Source organism: Myxocyprinus asiaticus, chromosome 29 (genome assembly GCF_019703515.2).
Source record: "Myxocyprinus asiaticus isolate MX2 ecotype Aquarium Trade chromosome 29, UBuf_Myxa_2, whole genome shotgun sequence".
NCBI lineage: Eukaryota > Metazoa > Chordata > Actinopteri > Cypriniformes > Catostomidae > Myxocyprinus > Myxocyprinus asiaticus.
The window spans coordinates 510,001-532,393 of NC_059372.1; the positions used below are offsets into that span (position 1 = coordinate 510,001).

The 22,393-nt window shown below is 39.5% G+C and overlaps 1 protein-coding gene across 2 annotated transcripts in view; it reads left to right on the plus strand.

Annotated features, from left to right (window-relative positions):
- ephb4b (eph receptor B4b) overlaps positions 1-15,864 on the plus strand; it is a 46,195-nt gene extending 30,331 nt beyond the window's left edge. For both annotated transcript variants that reach the window (XM_051661580.1, XM_051661581.1), the window contains exons 10-17: positions 2,392-2,453; positions 2,549-2,662; positions 2,872-3,119; positions 3,209-3,424; positions 4,422-4,571; positions 8,025-8,218; positions 10,962-11,120; positions 15,225-15,864. In XM_051661580.1, the coding sequence (XP_051517540.1) occupies positions 2,392-2,453; positions 2,549-2,662; positions 2,872-3,119; positions 3,209-3,424; positions 4,422-4,571; positions 8,025-8,218; positions 10,962-11,120; positions 15,225-15,336 (1,255 nt within the window). In that variant the 3' untranslated portion in view covers positions 15,337-15,864. The remainder of the gene's footprint in view (positions 1-2,391; positions 2,454-2,548; positions 2,663-2,871; positions 3,120-3,208; positions 3,425-4,421; positions 4,572-8,024; positions 8,219-10,961; positions 11,121-15,224) is intronic.
- The last annotated feature ends 6,529 nt before the right edge of the window (positions 15,865-22,393 follow it).

Here is a 22,393-nt window from a genome sequence, read left to right on the forward strand (position 1 = left end):
GGAATCTTATCAAATATAAACACTCTTATCCAGCATGAGAAGACTCGTTCTGTTTCAATAAACACCAGACATCTGTCTCACTCTCTCAGTACAATTACATGCACTTTAAAAGTTGGGGATCAGTCAGACTAAAACAATAATTCATCTTTTTAAAATGTCATGTAAACACTTTCTGAAGTCGCACTAACAGACCTTGATAATGAGATTGTAGCTCGGCTTCATCCAGCATGTTAACACCTTAATAAGACCATTAGTGCTGTTGCTGTTCTGTAAACAAAAGCCGCTTTTCCACCATCGGGCCAAACCGTTCTCTTCACAAAACTGTTCTGTGCCGATCTGGGACAGTTGGAGTATGTCCATAACAGATCTGTCTGTGAACACAGCGTGAAAGGTAAACATTGGAGCGAGTGCACTATGGAGGATGATTGTATGTTCCAGTTTTTAGGACTGCTAGTTTTTAATCCGCTAATACACAGGAAAGACACGGGCCACGTCACAAAAAGGAAAGCAAAGAAAAAAGGTGAGAGGTTTATCATCATGAGGGCTTGTGTATGCCACCAGACATGAACATGCAGAAAGGTAAAAGTTCACAGATTAGCTAAAAATGATATTTATTCACTAAATATTTTATAATTATTATATGAAAATATTCTATGAGAATATATTGATATATTTTGAATTTTAATGAGATAGTAATCTACTTCCCTTACGAAAAAGTCTTAAATGTAGCCTACAATACTAGTTAATGCCGGCAGGCCCATGAGAAAAAAATTAATCATCAAAATATGAATAACTACAGTCTTGACCAACACAAAATATTAATCGTTTGAAAGTTTAGAAGCTCTACTTTACAATGCATGTAGACATTATGACCAAAACTGAACAAGTGCTTTAAAATATGCAGATAAATCAGAAGTGTTCCATTTTTATGATTTATTAAAAATGTTGCACTGAACATATTATTACAATTAGTAAAAACATCAAACTGATCAAATAGTCATGTGTCATATGTTGTTGGAAAGATCTCAAAGAGTAGAATACAACCAGCCTATCTGTTTTACTCACAGACACAAATATAGTGAGTAACAGCTAAGTATATGTCTTTGACAATTATGTTGATCTCAAAAAATAAACGGAACATAAAATATCACATAGCATTACTTAGAGGAGGTGATTATCTTTCAAACGAGTCCACACACAAGATAATCAGATGCATAGATCATTAGATAATCCACATGAAGCACAATGTTACATATGACCACCAGGAGATGGCGCCAAATACATGACACAGACTCAATGATGACTCAAATGACACAGAATGAAACTCATTCTGTGAAATCTCATTACTAAAATCATGTCTGCATGCTATGCAAACCTTTAGTCATTGTTGTGTTTGCATGTGTAATTAGTTCTTATGTACAATAATTATGTTTTATTTGTAGAGTCTTTTGGACACTATGATAAATTATATTGTAATGTTATAACGTTTGATTGCTTTATCGTATCAACACAACATTTCTCAGGTACAGTTGACATGATTGGAAACAAAACAAAAGCAGTTTTTCTGAGACACCTTATTTACACCCAGAGATATATAATGTCAAATCAGAAAAATAAGACAAAAAATTCAGCAGTTTCTTAGGCTGAGAGTCTCAGAATGTATCATAATCTATATCATTAAAAAATGGAAAAGTTTTCTTTACAATGATACCAAACACTTGACCCTCCATGTTTGTTTTTTTTGTTTTTTTTTGTCGAGTTATAAGTCTTTAATTTTGGGTATGCCACTGAAACAGGAAATCTTTAAAAACACCTTCAGAGATTAAAGGGTTAAATCATCATCATAAAATCATGAAGATACACTAAACGCACACTATTTTTTATTTACTTTTATTAACTTTAGCCAAATATTAGCAAACTTGGCAAGCTAGAAACAAATCAAAGCGCTGTATGTTACGTTGGCAAAATGACAATCATGAGTCGCCTCGGTCTAGAGATATTCCACCAGCACAGCTGAGAACGGTTGAGTACGGTTGAGTACGGTTAGCTAACCGTGCCAAGGATTCTGGGCCAAGAATGTTTTTTAATCATGCTGAGCCGTGCTCAAGTGGAAACGCTACTGTAAGCGGTCCGTAGCATACTCAGAACCGTTCGACCCGATGGTGGAAATGTGTCTATACTGTCTGTCTCACTCTCTTAGAGATAATCGATTGTTATCTAAATTAATAATCAATTCATTGTTATTTTAATACTGCAGAATGCATGTGCAGATCTCCACATGCTCATTTTTTAATTACAGTTTAAATAATTATACGTAAGATATTGAGTATTGGTATTTTTCTCTTGATAAATGTGTGAGAATGATTAATAACACTACTCTCTCTCTGTCAGGCGCTCGAGCAGGACGAGGGATCCAGACGCAGATAAGAGTGCTCAGTTTCTGATGGGACAGGGTGAGTGTGTCAGCCAATCAGATCATCTGAATCATTACTTTAAAACTCTTCTGAATGCACTGTGGTGATGGTCGTGTGTTGTCGTGGTTTCACAGGTATCAAAGTGTACATCGATCCGTTTACGTACGAGGATCCAAACGAGGCCGTGAGGGAATTCGCCAAAGAGATCGACGTGTCATTTGTCAAAATCGAGGAGGTTATTGGTGCTGGTGAGAACTGTATGTGTGTGATTGTTGTGTGCAGGTGTGGTGTGTGTCTCATGTTTCATGGGTGAACTGCAGTAAAATAGGACACATACACACACACAGCCCCTTTAAAGCACATCTCATGTTGCAGTATTGTGTGTGTGTGAATGTGATATTGTTCATATGAGCTCTTGCTCATACTTCTGTGTGTGTGTGCGTGTGTGTGTGTGCAGGTGAGTTCGGTGAGGTGTGTCGTGGCCGGTTGAAGGTTCCCGGTAAGAAAGAGAACTATGTGGCCATTAAAACACTGAAGGGCGGCTACACAGATAAGCAGAGGCGGGACTTCCTGTCTGAGGCATCAATCATGGGTCAGTTCCAGCATCCTAACATCATTCACCTGGAGGGAGTAATTACAGCTTCCTGTCCGGTCATGATACTGACTGAATACATGGAGAACGGAGCGCTCGACTCATTCCTGAGGGTCAGTTACCTGTCTGTCTGTCTGTCCAATCTGTCTCACTGCTCAGAGTTCATGATGAATAATCTTGCTGTCTCTCTCTCTCTGTGCAGTTGAATGACGGTCAGTTCACTCCCATTCAGTTGGTGGGAATGTTGCGTGGAATCGCGTCAGGTATGAAGTATCTGTCGGAGATGAGTTTTGTTCATCGGGATCTGGCCGCACGCAACATTCTGGTCAACAGTAATCTGGTGTGTAAGGTGTCTGACTTCGGCCTCTCCAGATTCCTGACAGAAAACTCCTCAGATCCGACATACACCAGCTCACTGGTGAGAACACACACACACACACACTCTCATGCACACACACTCTTTCACACTCACACACACACACACACACACACACATGCACACACACTCTTTCTCACATGCACACACACTCTTACACACGCATGCACACACACACACACTCATGCACACACACACATGCACACACACTCTTTCACACTCACACATGCACACACACTCTTTCTCACATGCACACACACACACACTCTTTCACACTCACATACACACACACATGCACACACACTCTTTCACACACACACACACACACTCTTGCACACACACACACACACATGCACACACACTCTTCACACACACACACATGCACACACACTCTTTCTCACACATGCACACACACTCTTTCTCACACACACACACATGCACCCTCACACGCACCCACACACACACTAACACTCACACTCACACGCACACATGCATACACACACACATGCGCGCACACACATGCACACACACTCTTTCTCACATGCACACACACACTCTCACGCACACACATGCACACACACACACACACATGCATACACACACACAGACACAAACACACTCTCTCACACACACACACACTCACACACACACACACAGACACACTCTCTCACACACAATCACACAGATACACGCACACACACAAACACACATGCACACACACATCCACTCTCTCATACAGACACACTAACACTCACACACACATGCACACGCACACACACACACACACACACACACACTCGCATACACAGACACACACACATGCATACACAGACACACATGCATACACACATACATACACACGCATACACACACACACACACACACACCCACACTCACTCACACTCACACACACACATGCATACACAGACACACACATACAGTCACACTCACACACACACACATGCATACACAGACACACACGCACACACACACAAACACAGACACTCTTCTCACACATTTGGTCTCTCTGTTTGTTCAGGGTGGGAAGATTCCGATCCGCTGGACGGCTCCTGAAGCCATCGCTTTCCGTAAGTTCACATCTGCATCAGACGTCTGGAGTTACGGGATTGTCATGTGGGAGGTGATGTCATTCGGAGAAAGACCATACTGGGACATGAGCAACCAGGATGTAAGTGTGTGTGTGTCGGTTTATTAATCGTCACTATCAGACACATTAGAAAAAGTGAATATTTCCACACACTGGAACTAGCGACGCCTGATTCTTTAGGGATAGGACGATATGGTCATCTCGCGATTTGGTTCGATATACGATTCGATATAATAACGCTTAAATGACAAAATATTACAGAAAATGTAAGCAAAATGCTCATTAAAATTTCTCATCAAAATAAAGTGCTTTAATATACAATATAAATGCTCAAAGTTTAAAAAATAAACTTTTTATTTCTCCATAAAAAAAGATTAACAATAGTGAGCTACATTCAGGCTGATCAGGTGCAGAACAATAAAACTGAACAAAACATGTCCTAAAAAAAACTATGTGAAAGTGTATATTTATATATACTTAATCATTTGTCATCATTAATATTATCAAAATTTAACTTAGTAAAAATACTCAAATTCTACATGATATCATGAAACTGTATATATAACAATGTGTTTACATTCATTTGTATAAGAAACGTTAAAAAGGTTACTGTCACTTTAAGAGTTTAACGAGCGGCTCACAGTTTTCCGGTTCAGTGCATCCATGCTGCGTGAGATTAAAATGAATATTTCTTTTGACTTTTTTATCTGACTGTAAAGAACAGATTAAGACACATTATTTAATGAAAGTGGAGTCGTCTCATCTTTGATGGACACACATTACACGGAGAAAACGATCTGTTTTAATCTCAAGCACTTTTCATCAAAACAAGGAGATTTTCCAGGTATTCCAGTTCTTACATTTCTAAAAGCTAAATTCAAGCACTTTAAAGACCTTGTGTGAACGCTGTAAACAGTGTAGAATAAAGTGCAGTAGAGAGAGATTATGATGTTTAACGGATCATTTCATTTATGATCACATGGACAGAAAACAATGTTGCAAATTTAGAAATATCGAGTTATGCCATGATATGGTTCTTCATGTTTTTGGTTTGCGATATACACTATATTGCCAAAAGTATTCGCTCACCCATCCAAATAATTGAATTCAGGTGTTCCAATCACTTCCATGGCCACAGGTGTATAAAATGAAGCACCTAGGCATGCAGACTGCTTCTACAAACATTTGTGAAAGAATAATAATAATTATAATTATAATTTATAATTATAATTTTCTTTATTCATCACACATTATACATTTTGCACATATACAGTGAAATTCTTCTTTTTCACATATCCCAGCTAGGCTGGGGTCAGAGTGCAGGGTCACTTTGGGCCGCTTTCAGGAGCTCAGTGAATTCCAGCGTGGTACTGTGATAGGATGCCACCTGTGCAACAAGTCCAGTCGTGAAATTTCCTCACTACTAAATATTCCACAGTCAACTGTCAGTGGTATTATAACAAAGTGGAAGCGACTGGGAATGACAGCAACTCAGCCACGAAGTGGTAGGCCACATAAAATGACAGAGCGGGGTCAGCGGATGCTGAGGCGCATAGTGCGCAGAGGTCGCCAACTTTCTGCAGAGTCAATCACAACAGACCTCCAAAGTTCATGTGGCCTTCAGATTAGCTCAAGAACAGTGCGTAGAGAGCTTCATGGAATGGGTTTCCATGGCCGAGCAGCTGCATCCAAGCCATACATCACCAAGTGCAATGCAAAGCGTCGGATGCAGTGGTGTAAAGCACGCCGCCACTGGACTCTAGAGCAGTGGAGACGCGTTCTCTGGAGTGACGAATCACGCTTCTCCATCTGGCAATCTGATGGACGAGTCTGGGTTTGGAGGTTGCCAGGAGAACGGTACTTGTCTGACTTCATTGTGCCAACTGTGAAGTTTGGTGGAGGGGGGATTATGGTGTGGGGTTGTTTTTCAGGAGCTGGGCTTGGCCCCTTAGTTTCAGTGAAAGGAACTCTGAATGCTTCAGCATACCAAGAGATTTTGGACAATTCCATGCTCCCAACTTTGTGGGAACAGTTTGGGGATGGCCCCTTCCTGTTCCAACATGACTGCACACCAGTGCACAAAGCAAGGTCCATAAAGACATGGATGAGCGAGTTTGGTGTGGAAGAACTTGACTGGCCTGCACAGAGTCCTGACCTCAACCCGATAGAGCACCTTTGGGATGAATTAGAGAGAAGACTGCGAGCTAGGCCTTCTCGTCCAACATCAGTGTCTGACCTCACAAATGCGCTTCTGGAAGAATGGTCAAAAATTCCCATAAACACACTCCTAAACCTTGTGGAAAGCCTTCCCAGAAGAGTTGAAGCTGTTATAGCTGCAAAGGGTGGGCTGATGTCATATTAAACCCTATGGATTAAGAATGGGATGTCACTTAAGTTCATATGCGTCTAAAGGCAGATGAGCGAATACTTTTGGCAATATAGTGTATATATATATATATATATTATTTTATTTTTTTTTTTTTTTTTTTTGGGGGGGGGGGGTTCCCCTTTTCTCCCCAGTTTGGAATGCCCAATTCCCAATGCGCTCTAAGTCCTCGTGGTGGCGTAGTGACTCGCCTCAATCCGGGTGGCGGAGGACGAATCTCAGTTGCCTCCACGTCTGAGACCGTCAGTCCGCGCATCTTATCACGTGACTTGTTGAGCACCTTACCGCGGAGACATAGCGTGTGTGGAGCTTCACATTATTCTCCGTGGCATCCACGCACAACTCACCACGCGCCCCACCGAGAGCGAGAACCACATTATAGCGACCACAAGGAGGTTACCCCATGTGACTCTACCCTCCCTAGCAACCGGGCCAATTTGGTTGCTTAGGAGACCTGGCTGGAGTCACTCAGCACACCCTGGAATTTGAACTAGTGACTCCAGGGGTGATAATCAGCATCTTTTTCCACTGAGCTACCCAGACCCCCTGGTTTGAGATATATTGAAAAATCCCATCTATAAATAAACTGCAGGACGTTTGCCCGTGTTGTGTATATATACAGAGACAGTTTAGAAGAGACAGACTACTGGTATTAAAATGAAGGAGAGAAATTGGAAATCCCGCCTTACAGGTGAATGAGCCAATCACCTTTTAGAAACAGACATCACCTGTCAATCAACTCGAGAACACGCATGCACATTAGCTAAAAAGTGTTTTTATTAGCCTGATCTGAACTAAAGAAGCACAGTTTATGGTACTGTTGTTGTCAGATTTGCTGATTTGAAATATGATCTTTGATCGTAATCTTGACCAGCTGTTCTAGATAGCCCGGTCTTTCCTCATTCAAGAAGGTATGAGCTGCACTTGTGTGCCGCTTGTTTCCATAGCTGTCCAGATTGCGTTCCAAAGATGTCCACTAAGTGGACTGGCTTGTCTTGAAAGAGGCTTTGATATATAGGTGATATATATAACCTTGATAAAAGTTTTTTATGCACACAGCTGCAGGCTCTGTTGATGTGAAAGCCCAAACATGACCGCGTTGCTCACGTGCCGCTCATGGAGTATGTGTGTGTTTCTTGTGTGTGTAGGTGATAAATGCTATCGAGCAGGATTATCGTCTTCCTCCTCCACCGGAGTGTCCCGCGTCTCTTCATCAGCTCATGCTGGACTGCTGGCAGAAGGAGCGATCGTCACGCCCGCGATTCTGCGCTATCGTCTCCGCGCTGGACAGACTCATACGAAACCCCGCCTCTCTCAAAATCACAGGACGCATCTCTGACGGGTCAGTACCTTCAGTCATTGAACACGGCTGGAAATATGTTAACAGTAAATAACCATAACCTTGCCCCATAGACTGCCACTGTATGTATATATGTAATGTGAACGTGTTTCCTGTTGCTTTATACTCACTGAGAGATGAGTTCAAATGATTGTGTTGAACACATGAAGTTAGAAATAACTGGAATATTACAGATATTACACATGTTAAAGGGGCAAGAGACATCTGAACTGACCTCTACTAATCAATGCAGTTTCCTGTTGCTGGTCACATGACACACAACCACACTCCTGACATGACCCTACAGGCCAGTGTGTGACAGGAAGTGTTTAGGGTGGAACATAGAAATGGAAGTTAATCACCTTTACTGCTGTATCCTGAACTTTCCATTCCTGTCTGTCTCTTTGATATGAAACACACACTGGGTGTAAGAAGTGAAATGAGAGGTGTGGTTAAAGCCAGTGTTTGTGGACTAAATTGTTGAAAAATGTCCAGGAATGTGCTGAATCGGATAAAACCGCCCTGAAGAGACGCGTCCTCAAAGAGAGACATTCAGAAATACAAACATGGAAACGTTCAGGACTTTAGATTAGTCTGTAGTTCTTATAATTAACTTCATTTAACAACAACAACGTTAATGAGATGAGCCCATTTAGTTAGATAAACATCTGTGTGTGAGTGTGTGTGTGTGTGTGTGTATTTGTGTTTGTGTGTGTATTTGTGTGTGTGTGTGTGTGTTTGTGTGAGTGAGTGTGAGTGTGTGTGTATATGTGTGTGTGTGTGTGTGTGTGTGTGTGTGTGTGTATTTGTGTGTGTGTATTTGTGTGTGTGTGTGTGTGTGTGAGTGTGAGTGAGTGAGTGAGTGTGTGTGTGTGTGTGTGTGTGTGTGTGTGCTTTTTTAAAGGTACAGTTCACACAAAAATGAAAATTCTCTCATCATATATTCACCCTCATGTCATCCCAGATGTGTATGACTTACTTTCTTCTGCAGAACACAAATTAAGATTTTTAGAAGAATATTTCAGCTTTGTAGGTCCATACAATGCAAGTGAATGGTGACCAGAATTTGAAGCTCCAAAAGCACATAAAGGCAGCATAAAAGTAATCCATACGACTCCAGAGGCTTAATCCATGTCTTCAGAAGTGATATGATAGGTGTTGTTGAGAATCAACAAAGCAAATCACAAAAAAGCTTCACTTCTGCCCTGCTCGCTTGTGCACGTTAATGAGAGAAGCACGTTCACACGTCCTAGTGCTTAACGCATGTTCACACAAGAACTTCCGGTTGTGAACATGTGAGTAAATGAGTTTGAGACAACATGAGGGTGAGTAAATGATGAGGGAATGTTTATTTTGAGGTGAATTATTCCTTTAATTCGCTCTTTATGGGAGCTTTTGTTTTACACGTTTTACTGCTTGTCTATTTGTTTTTAACCCTTTAAGCTCGGATGAGCCCGTGAGAAAAAAAATAATCAAAATATTAACAACTACAGTCTTGACCAACACAAAATATTAATCGTTTGAAAGTTTAGAAGCTCTACTTTACAATGCATGTAGACATTATGACCAAAACTGAACGAGTGCTTTAAAATATGCAGATAAATCAGAAGTGTTCCGTTTTGATAATTTATATAAAACAATTTGCACTGTACATATTATTGATAATCAGTGAAAACATCAAACTCATCAAATGTGTCATATGTTGTTGGAAAGCTCTAGAAGAGTAGAATACAACCAGCCTATTTGTTTTACTCACAGACATAAATATAGTGAGTAATAGCTAAGTATATGTCTTTGACAGTTATGTTGGTGTTGCTTATATGCTGCATTTTCACTTATAATTTCATGATAAATAAACAGAACATAAAATATCACATATCATTATTTAGAGGAGGTGATTATCTTTCAAACGAGCGCACACACAAGATAATCAGATGTATAGATCATTAGATAATCCACATGAAGCACAATGTTACATATGACCACCAGGAGATGGCGCCAAATACATGACACAGACTCAATGATGACTCAAATGACACAGAATGAAACTCATTCTGTGAAATCTCATTACTAAAATCATGTCTGCATGCTATGCAAACCTTTAGTCATTGTTGTGTTTGCATGTGTAATTAGTTCTTATGTACAATTATTATGTTTTATTTGTTTGGAGATGTTTTTGGACACTATGATAAATTATGTTTGTAATGTTATAACTTTTGATTGCTTTGCTGTATCAACACAACATTTCTCAAATACAGTTGACATAATTGGAAACAAAACAAAAGCAGTTTTTTCTGAGACACCTTATTTACACCCAGAGATATATAATGTCAAATCAGAAAAATAAGAAAAAAAGTAAATTTTTGGCTAATTATTTTGTGATTTTTCAGCAGTTTCTTAAGCTGAGAGTCTCAGAATGTATTATAATCTATATCATTAAAAAATGTGAAAAGTTTTCTTTACAATGATACCAAACACTTGGCCTTCCTTGTTTTTTTTTTTTGTTGAGTTATAAGCCTTTATTTTTGGGTATGCCACTGAAAAAGGAAATCTTTAAAAACACCTTCAGAGATTAAAGGGTTAAATCTCTGTGTTGCTGCTGTAGCGATCAAGTGTGCACAAACCTGTCAATGAAACACACACAGTTTTATCTGTCCGTCAAAGCGTGATACGTCACAGAGAAGCTCCTGATACTGTACACTGATGTTAAATTTCAGTATGTTTAATGTGTGTGTCTCTCTGTCAGGCTGTCTCACCCTCTGCTGGACCAGCGAGCTCCTCCCCCTCTGACTCAGCGCAGCTCCGTTTCTGATTGGCTCAGAGCCATTAAGATGGAGCGATATGAGGATAGCTTCCTGCAGGCCGGATTCACTTCCTTTGAGCTCATCTCACAGATCTCCACTGAGTGAGTGACAGACCACACACACTTTTCCCCATTCAATAAACTCCTCATGGATTAAACCAAGCCCCACCCACCAGCTGTTCTCATTAAATATTCAGATTCACTCTGTCACATTACAGAAGTCAAATTAATGTCAAAATTCAATACTAAAAGAAAAAAGATGTAATGATATCAGTGTTTGTGCAGGACTGGTAGTACCGAGCAACTGCTCAATTTGGTCCCCGCTGTCTGACTGACCGACTCATTTGAGAGCGCGTGTTGTGATACACTATTACACTTAAATTACAATGGTGAAATGTCCTAATGTGATTATTAAACTGCCGATTTAATCAAATAAAAACAGTCTGCATGTGCTGCACACTTCAGCACATTTCCATTTCCTGTGAAACATGCAGCTCCTGCAGAATATACATTTATATAATTAAACCGCAGCATTTTGTGCTTCAGTATTCACACTGGACCAATGACTTAACCGGAGGTGTGAAACTACTGTCAAAAACACAGAACGGGAAAGCTTTCACATCAAAATATATGTTTGATTCAAAATAAAAGCTTGACAGGAGAAATGAAGAAATCGCAACAGAAATATTTAACTACTGTATAGTACAGGTACATAGTAGTATTTACTGTAATAATAATAATAAATATAGCTGCAAGCAGCAATACCGGGGTCAAGCCAATTATCGGCAGCATGAGCAGCGAAAGAAGCATTGTGACACATTTTAAATTAGAATTCTGATGAATGCTGTAAGAGTTAAAGATAAAAAACCAAACATCTATGGCCATGTTTCTCAAGATACACTACTGTTTTATTTGCATGTACTAGTTGCACATTAAAATCTCTATCATCGGCAGAACAAAAGTGCTTGCTCTTTTGGCTGTTAGTACATTGATAAAGAGCGCTTACTCAAGGTTGTGCAGAGGTTGTTAAGTGCAACACTGCACACTATACATTGTGTTGTGTATTCTCAAATTTGTGTATGTCAAATTTGTTGATGATTGGCCAATATCTGCCATGTTTCTCAGTATATGCAACTGTCCTCTTGATCAATGATGGCAACTCCCACAAAGACACTGCATGCAAATTTTGAAATTAATCGGACCAATGTTTCTATATTTAGAGCCACTTCCATATTGTTCCCTGTTATAGCGCCACCAAATGGCCAAACCCTGCAACTTTACTGTGTGTTTTCAGGTTGAGCCCTTAAATAAGTGTGTCAAGTTTGGTGAAAATATCTCATTTCACTTAAGAGTTATATCAATTTACGTAAAAGCAGAGACCACTTTTAAAATTCATCAGCCTGTTTTTGGCGTTTACGAGCAAAATTTTGCCATGTTCTCTTTTATCTTAAGAAATTTACTAATGATGCTTCTTATTTTGGTGGTTTTGTTCCGATCGGACGAACGGCTTTAAAGCAATTCACTAAAGTAGTTTCAAAACTATTTTCGAAGTGGCAACAGGCCATAAGGCAAACCATAGCAAATATGGTATCGTTGCCTGTGAAAATAGACCAATGCCACTAAAAGTTATAAGCTCACAAAGTAAAATAAATAAATAAATAATTCCACCACTAGGTGGTGCTGGACCCAAACTTCTCAGGTACCTTCTGGGCATGGTCCTGATGACACATAAAAAGTTTCGTAACGATACGCCAATGTGTTCATAAAATACAGCATTTTGCGACAAAATTCAAAATGGCCGACATGGGAAAATTTGGTATCGTTTGACTGGGAATGTTTCACTGAATCTAAAGAGACCAGTTTTATAATTTTTGGCCAAAGCGTTTAAGAGTTATAAGCCAAAATAACTGCTTTTGCTATCTCCTGACCAGTAGGGGGCAGTGTGGCGAAACGCTGCAGGTGACCTCAAAGCATGACAACGACGACATGTACCAAGTTTTGTCAGAATCCGTCAAAGTGTTGCGGAGATACAGCATGAAGTCCATTTTGGCGTGCTTGCCGTCAACTTCGTGAAGCCATTTCTCAGGAACAATTTCAAACATCGAAAAACAAAAGTGATAAATCTCATGATCGCTTTAAAAATTTTTGGTGGAAATCGAAACCAAGGTGTGCATTTGACTCGGCTTGAGCTCAGGAATCAGAATTTTGTCTCTAGGACTTCAAAGTTATTAGCGTAAACGAGTGAAACTTTGACCTGTTGGTGGCGCTAAAGGGTTTGAGTCACAGACTCTTTGCTGTGGTATCAGTTCAGACTCTCCTCTAGCTTTCCTGCGAACGGTTCTATGGGCTGCCATAGACTCCCATGGCAGAAGAAGAATAATAAGAACACTAACGATTACAGTAGTTAAACGATCCTTTCAGGGCTTGACCCCAGTAATATTTAAGCAATATCTCAGTTGATGTACTGAATAGAAGTTTTTACTCTATTGTGCAGCACTTTATTTGTCATAAATAAGACCAGTGTTGTGTCATAGATTACACTGTGATGATCTTTACTGAAGCACTTCATTAACTGAGTTAAAAAACCTTTCAATGGTATGATGAGAAGTATTTGAAATAAAGTTTGATTAATTCATTTGATTAGACTCTATTTTTATGATGAAATTGATTAAACTTTCAAATTTGTGGAAAAAATGTAATTTAGAAAAAACAAGTAAAACTAATTTTATTGAGTCCTACTTTAAAAACAAAAGTTGAAGTGATGTTCATTTAATTGAGAGACTCTTCAAGAAAACTTGCAATAGTTTTAATGTATTATTAACATCGATAAATACTCTAAAGTAGTGTTTAATAGCATCTTACCCTTTTTTTTTTTTGGCATTGAGAATTGTGGAATTTTACTGTATTGATAGCAACTATGGAAATGTTGCTATGGTGACAACACTAGTTGAAGCTGACGTTTGATCGTGTGCAGGACATATCTATAATTTCATTTTCAATAGTTAAAATGCACATTCTTGATCCATAATTCTTGATTCTTGATTTGTTTTTCACTAGTGACAATGAGCACGTTTACATGCGCACTAATACACTGATTACTCACAAATATCAGATTATTTCTAAATCTGACAACGCAAAAAAACATGAGATTTGAAATAATCACATAATTCTCTACTTTTCACGTCAAACCGTGAAGAGACATGCGCTCAACACGTGCGCACATTGGATGAGTCGTGAGAACACTGTTTAAGGTGTTTACATGCCACGCGAAATCAGCGTAATGAGCAAAAATCTACTCATGTCGCCTGGTTTATTCTTACAGCGTTTGTAACCTCAACGTCACGTTTGGGAACGCCATTTATTGCGTTTACGTGACCACACACGTTCTCGGCTTATTAAGCGTAATCAGTGTAAGAACGTGCATTAAACATGCTCAGTGTTAATGTCAGATATCTCAAATATAATTGTAACTAGTAAGAAAGCCTTTTAAGATTATTTTCTCCCCAATGTGGAATACCCAATTCCCAATGCGCTCTAAGTCCTCATGGTGGTGTAGTGACTCGCCTCAATCCGGGTGGCGGAGGACGAATCTCAGTTGCCTCCGCGTCTGAGACCGTCAATCCACGCATCTTATCACGTGACTTGTTGAGTGCATTACCATGGAGACATAGCGCGCGTGGAGGCTTCACGCTATTCTCCGTGGCATCCACGCACAACTCACCACACGTCCCACTGAGAGCAAGAACCACATTATAGTGACCACGACGAGATTACCCCATGTGACTCCACCCTCCCTAGCAACCGGGCCAATTTGGTTGCTTAGGAGACCTGGCTGGAGTCACTCAGCACACCCTGGATTCAAACTCACGATTCCAGGTGTGGTAGTCAGCGTCAATACTCGCTGAGATACCCAGACCCCGAAATTCCATTTTGAATATTTTACTAGTGCAAATGTAATTACTGATATAAAAAGGATTTTCACTATCACGAATTATCATTTTGCAGTGAAAACTGAATTGTTGATATTTATAATTCATATCCTGCACGTGATTAATGCTGTTGAAAGGACCTGTAATATTGGGAGTATAATTTATATTGACCTTTAGAGCTTTTATTACACACGACAGCAAGTCTTTTACTGTGTGTTCAATCAATATTTGCATTTATTAATGAGAATAATCAATATTGTTGTTGTTGTTGTTTCAGGGATCTTCTGCGGATCGGAGTGACTTTAGCTGGACACCAGAAGAAAATCCTGTCCAGCATCCAAACGCTTCGAATCCACAACAAGAGCAACAGCAGCACACTGAGATACTGACACAAGCTCTTAATCAGCCAATCACTGAGGAGCATGACAGTCCCCAGCCAATCAGAGTGAACAGAGAAACCAAGAGAAAGAACTGAGGAAACTCTCTCTCTTTGGGGTTTTAGTTTGTTTTTTATATTTTTATACAGACTGACGGATTATTCTCATTTCTGGATGATGTTTCTTCAACTCTCTCTTCTATCAACGGCAGGAAACATGAGAGTGAGACAGATCTCTTCACGGGAAATGTTATTGGTGACGCTCTCGACCAGGTCACTCGTGAACTTTGAACCCGAGAGGCTGTCGTGGCACATTTGCCGCTTTGCATTCTGGGAGTTGAACGGGATCTTCACATTGAAGGTTCATTATAATTATTAAACTGAGATTATTTTGTAATTATTATTATTATTATTATTATTATTTTGTATTCATAAAAACAACACGAGTATGAATGAATGTTTGTTTAGCAAAGAGGGGAGCTGTCAATCAAATGGACTGTAATCTGTGTGACCAATCATATTAAAGATTTCCAAAGTTGGCCCCTCCCACTGAATGCCTCAAGTGTGTTTCATTTGAATACATCTCAATACATCAAACATAATTAATGCTTTGATCCACGGCATCTTATTAGACAGCATGTGACGCTTTCTGATGCCCTCATTCCTCCGTATACAGCCTAAGTAGGCAGCATCTGAAAACAGTGAGGGAATTATGGGAATAGAGTGAGAGAGAGACAGTTACAGAGAGACTACACATCACCCGTCTCACTCTCTGTCCATCAGTGTTATACTGTATGTGATGTCAAATCAGCACTATTTATGTTTTCTAATGAGGTTTTAATATGTCCGATGTTCTGACACTTTTATTTACTGTTACAGAACGAGTACGAGAACACAAAGGAATATTCATCTGATTCACTTCCTTTTTCAAAGCTGTATCAGATGATCTTTCGAGCGACAATATTTGAAAGCTCCGCACGTATGCTCAGATATTTCCTCTAGTTGACATATTGACAAAGCTGCTTGTTTTCAAATTGTATCAACAAAGTAGGAACGTCAAAAGATTTATAATAATTAATGTGATTCATTATATGTTTTTCAATAACATTGTTGGAAGTTGTGGAATTAAAACAAGAAATATAATGTCAGTTTACATGCTGAACATCTTAATTTTTAGCATTATTAGATTTATTGTAGTGAATTTGGTTATTATATAGCTTATTAATTTATTTTAGTTCATTTTTAAGTCAAGTTATCGGATGGATTTCAGATTTTAGGTCAAGTGTTTGATATCATAGTAAAGAAAACTTTCCATTTTTTAATGATTGTAATGAGATTTCACAGAATGAGTTTCATTCTGTGTCATTTGAGTCATCATTGAGTCTGTGTCATGTATTTGGCGCCATCTCCTGGTGGTCATATGTAACATTGTGCTTCATGTGGATTATCTAATGATCTATACATCTGATTATCTTGTGTGTGGACTCGTTTGAAAGATAATCACCTCCTCTAAATAATGTTATGTTCCAACAACATATGACACATGACTATTTGATCAGTTTGATGTTTTTACTGATTGTAATATTTGCAGTGCAATTTGTTTTATATAAATGATCAAAACGGAACACTTCTGATTTATCTGCATATTTTAAAGCACTTGTTCAGTTTTGGTCATAATGTCTACATGCATTGTAAAGTAGAGCTTCTAAACTTTCAAACGATTAATATTTTGTGTTGATCAAGACTGTAGTTATTAATATTTTGACTTTTTTTCCCCTTGCGAGCCCATCCAAGCTTAAACGGTTAAACAACTTTACAGCTCAAATAACACACAAGTTTTAATAGAAGAATTAATGTAAGTGCTTTTATAAAATTGTAAGCTTCACATTTCTGCTTTTAAACACTCTAAAAATTGGCCCCATTGACTTCCATTGTAAGTGTCTCACTGGAACACACATTTAAAGAAAAGGAGGGACGAGTGGAAATTAATTTCTGTGTTAATCAACATTATGACACAAATGCTGTCGATTGATCTTAACTTGTATTGAACACAGAATATCGTCACGGTTTCGGCATTTGTGCCGGCTCATACTGTTGTTTATTTTTCTCTCTCCCTCATGTCCCACAGGTGGAGCCGACACATGTGATCAGCCTTTCCATGGGAATGCTGATCGTTCCCGGGGAGGCGCTGATCATGGCAATGATTTACTTGCCCATTCCACCTCTTTCTCACTGATTGCACTCCCTACTTATTCCTTGTGTTTCCCCTCTTTCTTTGCCAGTTTATTGTTTGCTGTCAAGTGTTAACCGTGCTCTCTTGTCTAGTTGGAGATTGCTCGTGTGTCTTTTGGTTGCCTGTCTCTAGAGGTGTGGTTACCTTCCTGTTCGCCATCGCCTGTAAAGTTGTCCAGTTCCCTTGGGGCAAGATTCCTCGGTCTCTGCCCACATGTCAAGCGAGAATCTCGCCTGGGCTTTGCTTCGCACCACACCAGCCACAGCACCACACACTCTCTTCAGAGTTTGTTCAGTCTTCAAAATTATCGGAGCTTTGTCCAATCTTTACCAAAAGCTAAATTTGAACCATATAGGTTAGAATTAAAATGTTGTTTTTTCTCCTTAAAAACGTCAAATATAGTCACCATATTGATCTGGGATGTTCACACTACTTTTGCTTTGGACAGTTTTGACCCGACCACTTTTTGAAAAAGCTTTTATCAGGTACGTGTCTAATAAAGAGGAAACATCTCCAGTTCTTGAATTATGTTTGTGTGTTCTCTATGGGGTGTGTTCCACTGAGAAGTGATCATCCCTATGCCCTATGCCCTTTGAAGACAATGAACAATGAAAATAACCTGATAAAAATATATTGAGGGAATTGTGATTCATGTGTCTGTTTATCTTCTGGTTAGAACACATTGGTAATCGAGAACACACATTCTAGAACTAAAACATCATCAGAACTTCTCCAACATTTGATGAAGTTTTCCAGCAGTTCAAGAACAAACATGTAAAATAATAATAACTGTGAAACTGTATCTGCCATGATGAGTGTCTATTACAGAAATCAACACAACAAGCTTCACACATTCCTGCATTTCTTCAGATGAAACTGAAACCTTTGGACAACACCAGTTTCCACGGCAACTATTACAACGATGTGGCAAGTCTGGTCTTTTTATTCACTTTTCACACACTATCAGTTGCTGCTTGTGATTGTACAGTATATATGGATATATACTATATATTTAGAAATAGTTGAAACATCTGTAGTTAATAACCCACGTGTCAAGTTTGTGGACATGTAATATTTAAATTCATGTTGTTTTTACAAATGTTTGTACAAACAGATTTTATGACTTTAATATGTCATGTGGTGTATCTATTATGTAAAAGGTGTGAAAATAGTTTTCTTGCACCTTCAGTATAAGAGAGAGTACACAGCTTTATCCTTAATTAAAAAAACAGTTTTCAAACATGTTTCAAGGTTTAAGAATATCAAGAAGTTTTCCCATGGTTGCACCAAATGACCTGAACCTAATGTGCTTTTTCATTAAAATGTAAAAATGTTGATATTTAATTATATTACAAAATAATGATTTGTTTTTTAATTTTCACACACAGTCTTGTGGGTCTCTGTTTTATGATTTTTGTCAACATAAACAACAATTGCAATAATATAGGGGTCTGGGTATCTCAGTGAGTATTGACGCTGACTATCACCGCTGGAGTCGTGAGTTTGAATCCAGGGCGTGCTGAGTGACTCCAGCCAGGTCTCCTAAGCAACCAAATTGGCCCGGTTGCTAGGGAGGGTAGAGTCACATGGGGTAACCTCCTCGTGGTCGCTATAATGTGGTTCTCGCTCTCGGTGGGGCGTGTGGTGAGTTGTGCGTGGATGCCACAGAGAATAGCGTGACGCCTCCACACACGCTACGTCTCCACGGTAACGCGCTCAACAAACCACGTGATAAGATGTGTGGATTGACGGTCTCAAACGCGGAGGCAACTGAGATTCATCCTCCGCCACCCGGATTGAGGCGAGTCACTACACCACCACGAGAACTTAGAGCGCATTGGGAATTGGGCGTTCCAAATTGGGGAGAAAATAATAAAAAATCAATGTTGGTTTACATGCATGGCATGACTTTGATTTGGTGGACAAAATTTTTTCAAATATTAATCATAATTTTTTTATTTTTTATTATTGTTTCATTTCTTATTTTCTTACAACTCATGCCAACATTTATTTTTTCAAGAAGTTCAGCTTTTAATGAGACTGAATTTTTTTACCGTCTCCTCATGGTTGCAACACATGACATTTTTTACTTTAAGCCCCAGAAAAAATATCTAAATGACTTTGCACTTAAAAACATGTTCATTATTGAACAGGTGTGTTCAAGTCTGTGTGAACTGTGTTTGTAAAGTATTTTTGAATAATTTATTAGATGTGGACAGAAGCATCACATCACTGACCCATATATATATATATATATATTTTAAAGGCATATATGAGAGTTGATTATGAATAAAATGTCACATGAAAGAGTTTTAGACTGTAAATGTTTTGTTGTCTGTGTTTAGTCTAGGCTGCGTCTGAAATCAGTGCATGAACTGTATTTGATGAAGGATGCAACAGTTCGTTCATTAGATATGCATGTGAATAGAACTGATTCATGAATGCAGATATCTGAAACATAGAGTCATTTATATTTAAGAGTAGCTTTACCTGATTTGTTCAGGTGAAGTTTAGGGGTTGGGTTAATGTTTCCCTGACCAATCAATATGAATATTAATAACTCTTCCACTGCCATCCTACATCTCAGAAATACACTTCTTGGAGCTGGAATGTGGGCATTGTCCCGTGACACAAATATATGACGTAATAACAAAATCTACTCTGGTTTTGTGAAATAAGCACCAGTTAAGCACGAGTAACATCTTTATTGGTATATCAGTTACAGTCAGGGCTTGACATGAATGTTTTGGGTCACCGGACACTGTGGCTAGCATGTGCATACATGTTGTTGCATTGTACTTAAATTTAAAGTACCTGCATTTAATTATATATATATAATAACAGGTCAGACCATGGATAATTTTTTATGAAAAAACAAATAGCCTAAACACATTTAGAAACTAACTACAACTTTTATATTTGTACTAAAATGAAGTAGAATATATTTGCCTTAATAGATTTATTTATTTTTTTCTGCCCAATTCCCAATGTGCTCATAGGTCCTCGTGGTGGCGCGGTTACTCACCTCAATCCGGGTGGTGGAGGACAAGTCTCAGTTGCCTCCGCTTCTGAGACCGTCAATCCGTGCATCTTATCACGTGACTCGTTGTGCATGACACCGCGGAGACTCACAGCATGTGGAGGCTCATGCTACTCTCCACCATCCACACACAACTTACCACAAGCCCCATTGAGAGCGAGAACCACTAATCACGACCACGAGGAGGTTACCCCATGTGACTCTACCCTCCCTAGCAACCGGGCCAATTTGGTTGCTTAGGAGACCTGACTGGAGTCACTCAGCACGCCCTGGATTCGAACTCACGACTCCAGGGGTGATAGTCAGCGTCAATACTCGCTGAGATATCCAGACCCCTTGCCCTAATAGATTTAATATAAATACCAGTTACAAGTTAGTGTTACTGCAGTAAAAACAAACAAAAACACAACCCTCTTTTACCTCATCAGTGCTGTCTATACATCAGGGCTCTCTAGCAGTTTGAGAGGTTTGACTTCCTCCATATAGCACTTTAAAGTTCTACAATTTCTGTAGAATTCAGATGGGTCACATCAGTTTTGTGGTCTCCGTCGTGATATGGAGTGTGTGTGTTTAACTTACACTGTCCCAGAGCGCTGGTTATCCTATCTCTAGAGCGTGCTGGTGTGAGCTGCAGTGGTTCCCATGACACCACACTTTATTTGCCCCGCACACATGCACGTGTAATATATGAGAGGTATAAGTAATGCTCAAGAGATGAACATGCCGAAAGCAGCCCAACATTCACAGAAACATCACCTGCCAAAGTGGCGACTTAGAGCATGTGGACGGGTTTTAATGTCAAGCCCTGCTTATAGTTGAAATGAGCCGTCCAAATCATAGTTCTCTGCCTCTTTTTAACTTGATGTCTCATCAGCTCCCGAGGAATTATGGGATTTTAAAGTGTACAGTGGATGATCATTTCAGAATCTCGTTGGATGTTGTAGGTCATCCAGGTATTTCTCGCATACTGCTTAATAAATACCGAGGATTCAGACATCCTACTCAATTGACATACTGTTTTTGGCACACTATATAGTAGGGAAGTATGCATATTCTGACACAGTGCTAGCTTTTCTAGACATATGGACAGTCTTTGTGTGTTGTTTTTGTTAACTTTATTATTAAAGAGAATCATAAAGCAGTGGAACCCGCTTATGAACCTCCCGGTTGAGAAACACTGCTCAAAATAATTAAATGTTCTGTACCCACATGGTGAAACTTTGCCAATCCTGAGTATTCACTTTACTGTGTCTGTTTCAGATGAAAACACTGATGAGCCAAAACATTATGACCACCTGCCTAATACGCTGTTGGTCCTCCACGTGCTGCCAAAACAGCACCGACCCGTCGAGGCATGGACTCTACAAGACCCCTGAAGGTGTCCTGTGGTATCTGGCACCAAGACATTAGCAGCAGATCCTTCAAGTCCTGTAAGTTGCGAGATGGAGCCGCCGTGGATCGGACTTGTTGGTCCAGCACATCCCACAGATGCTCAATCGGATTGAGATCTGGGGAATTTGGAGGCCAGGGCAACACCTTGAACTCCTCATCGAGTTCCTCAAACCATTCTTGAACAATGTGTGCAGTGTGGCAGGACACATTATCCTGCTGAAAGAGGCCACAGGGAATACCATTGCCATGAAGGGGTGTAACTGGTCTGCAACTATGTTTAGGTAGGTGGCACGTGTTAAACAGACGTCCACATGAATAGATGGACCCAGAGTTTCCCAGCAGAACATTGCCCAGAGCATCACACTCCCTCCACCAGCTTGTCGTCTTAATACAGTGCATTCTGGT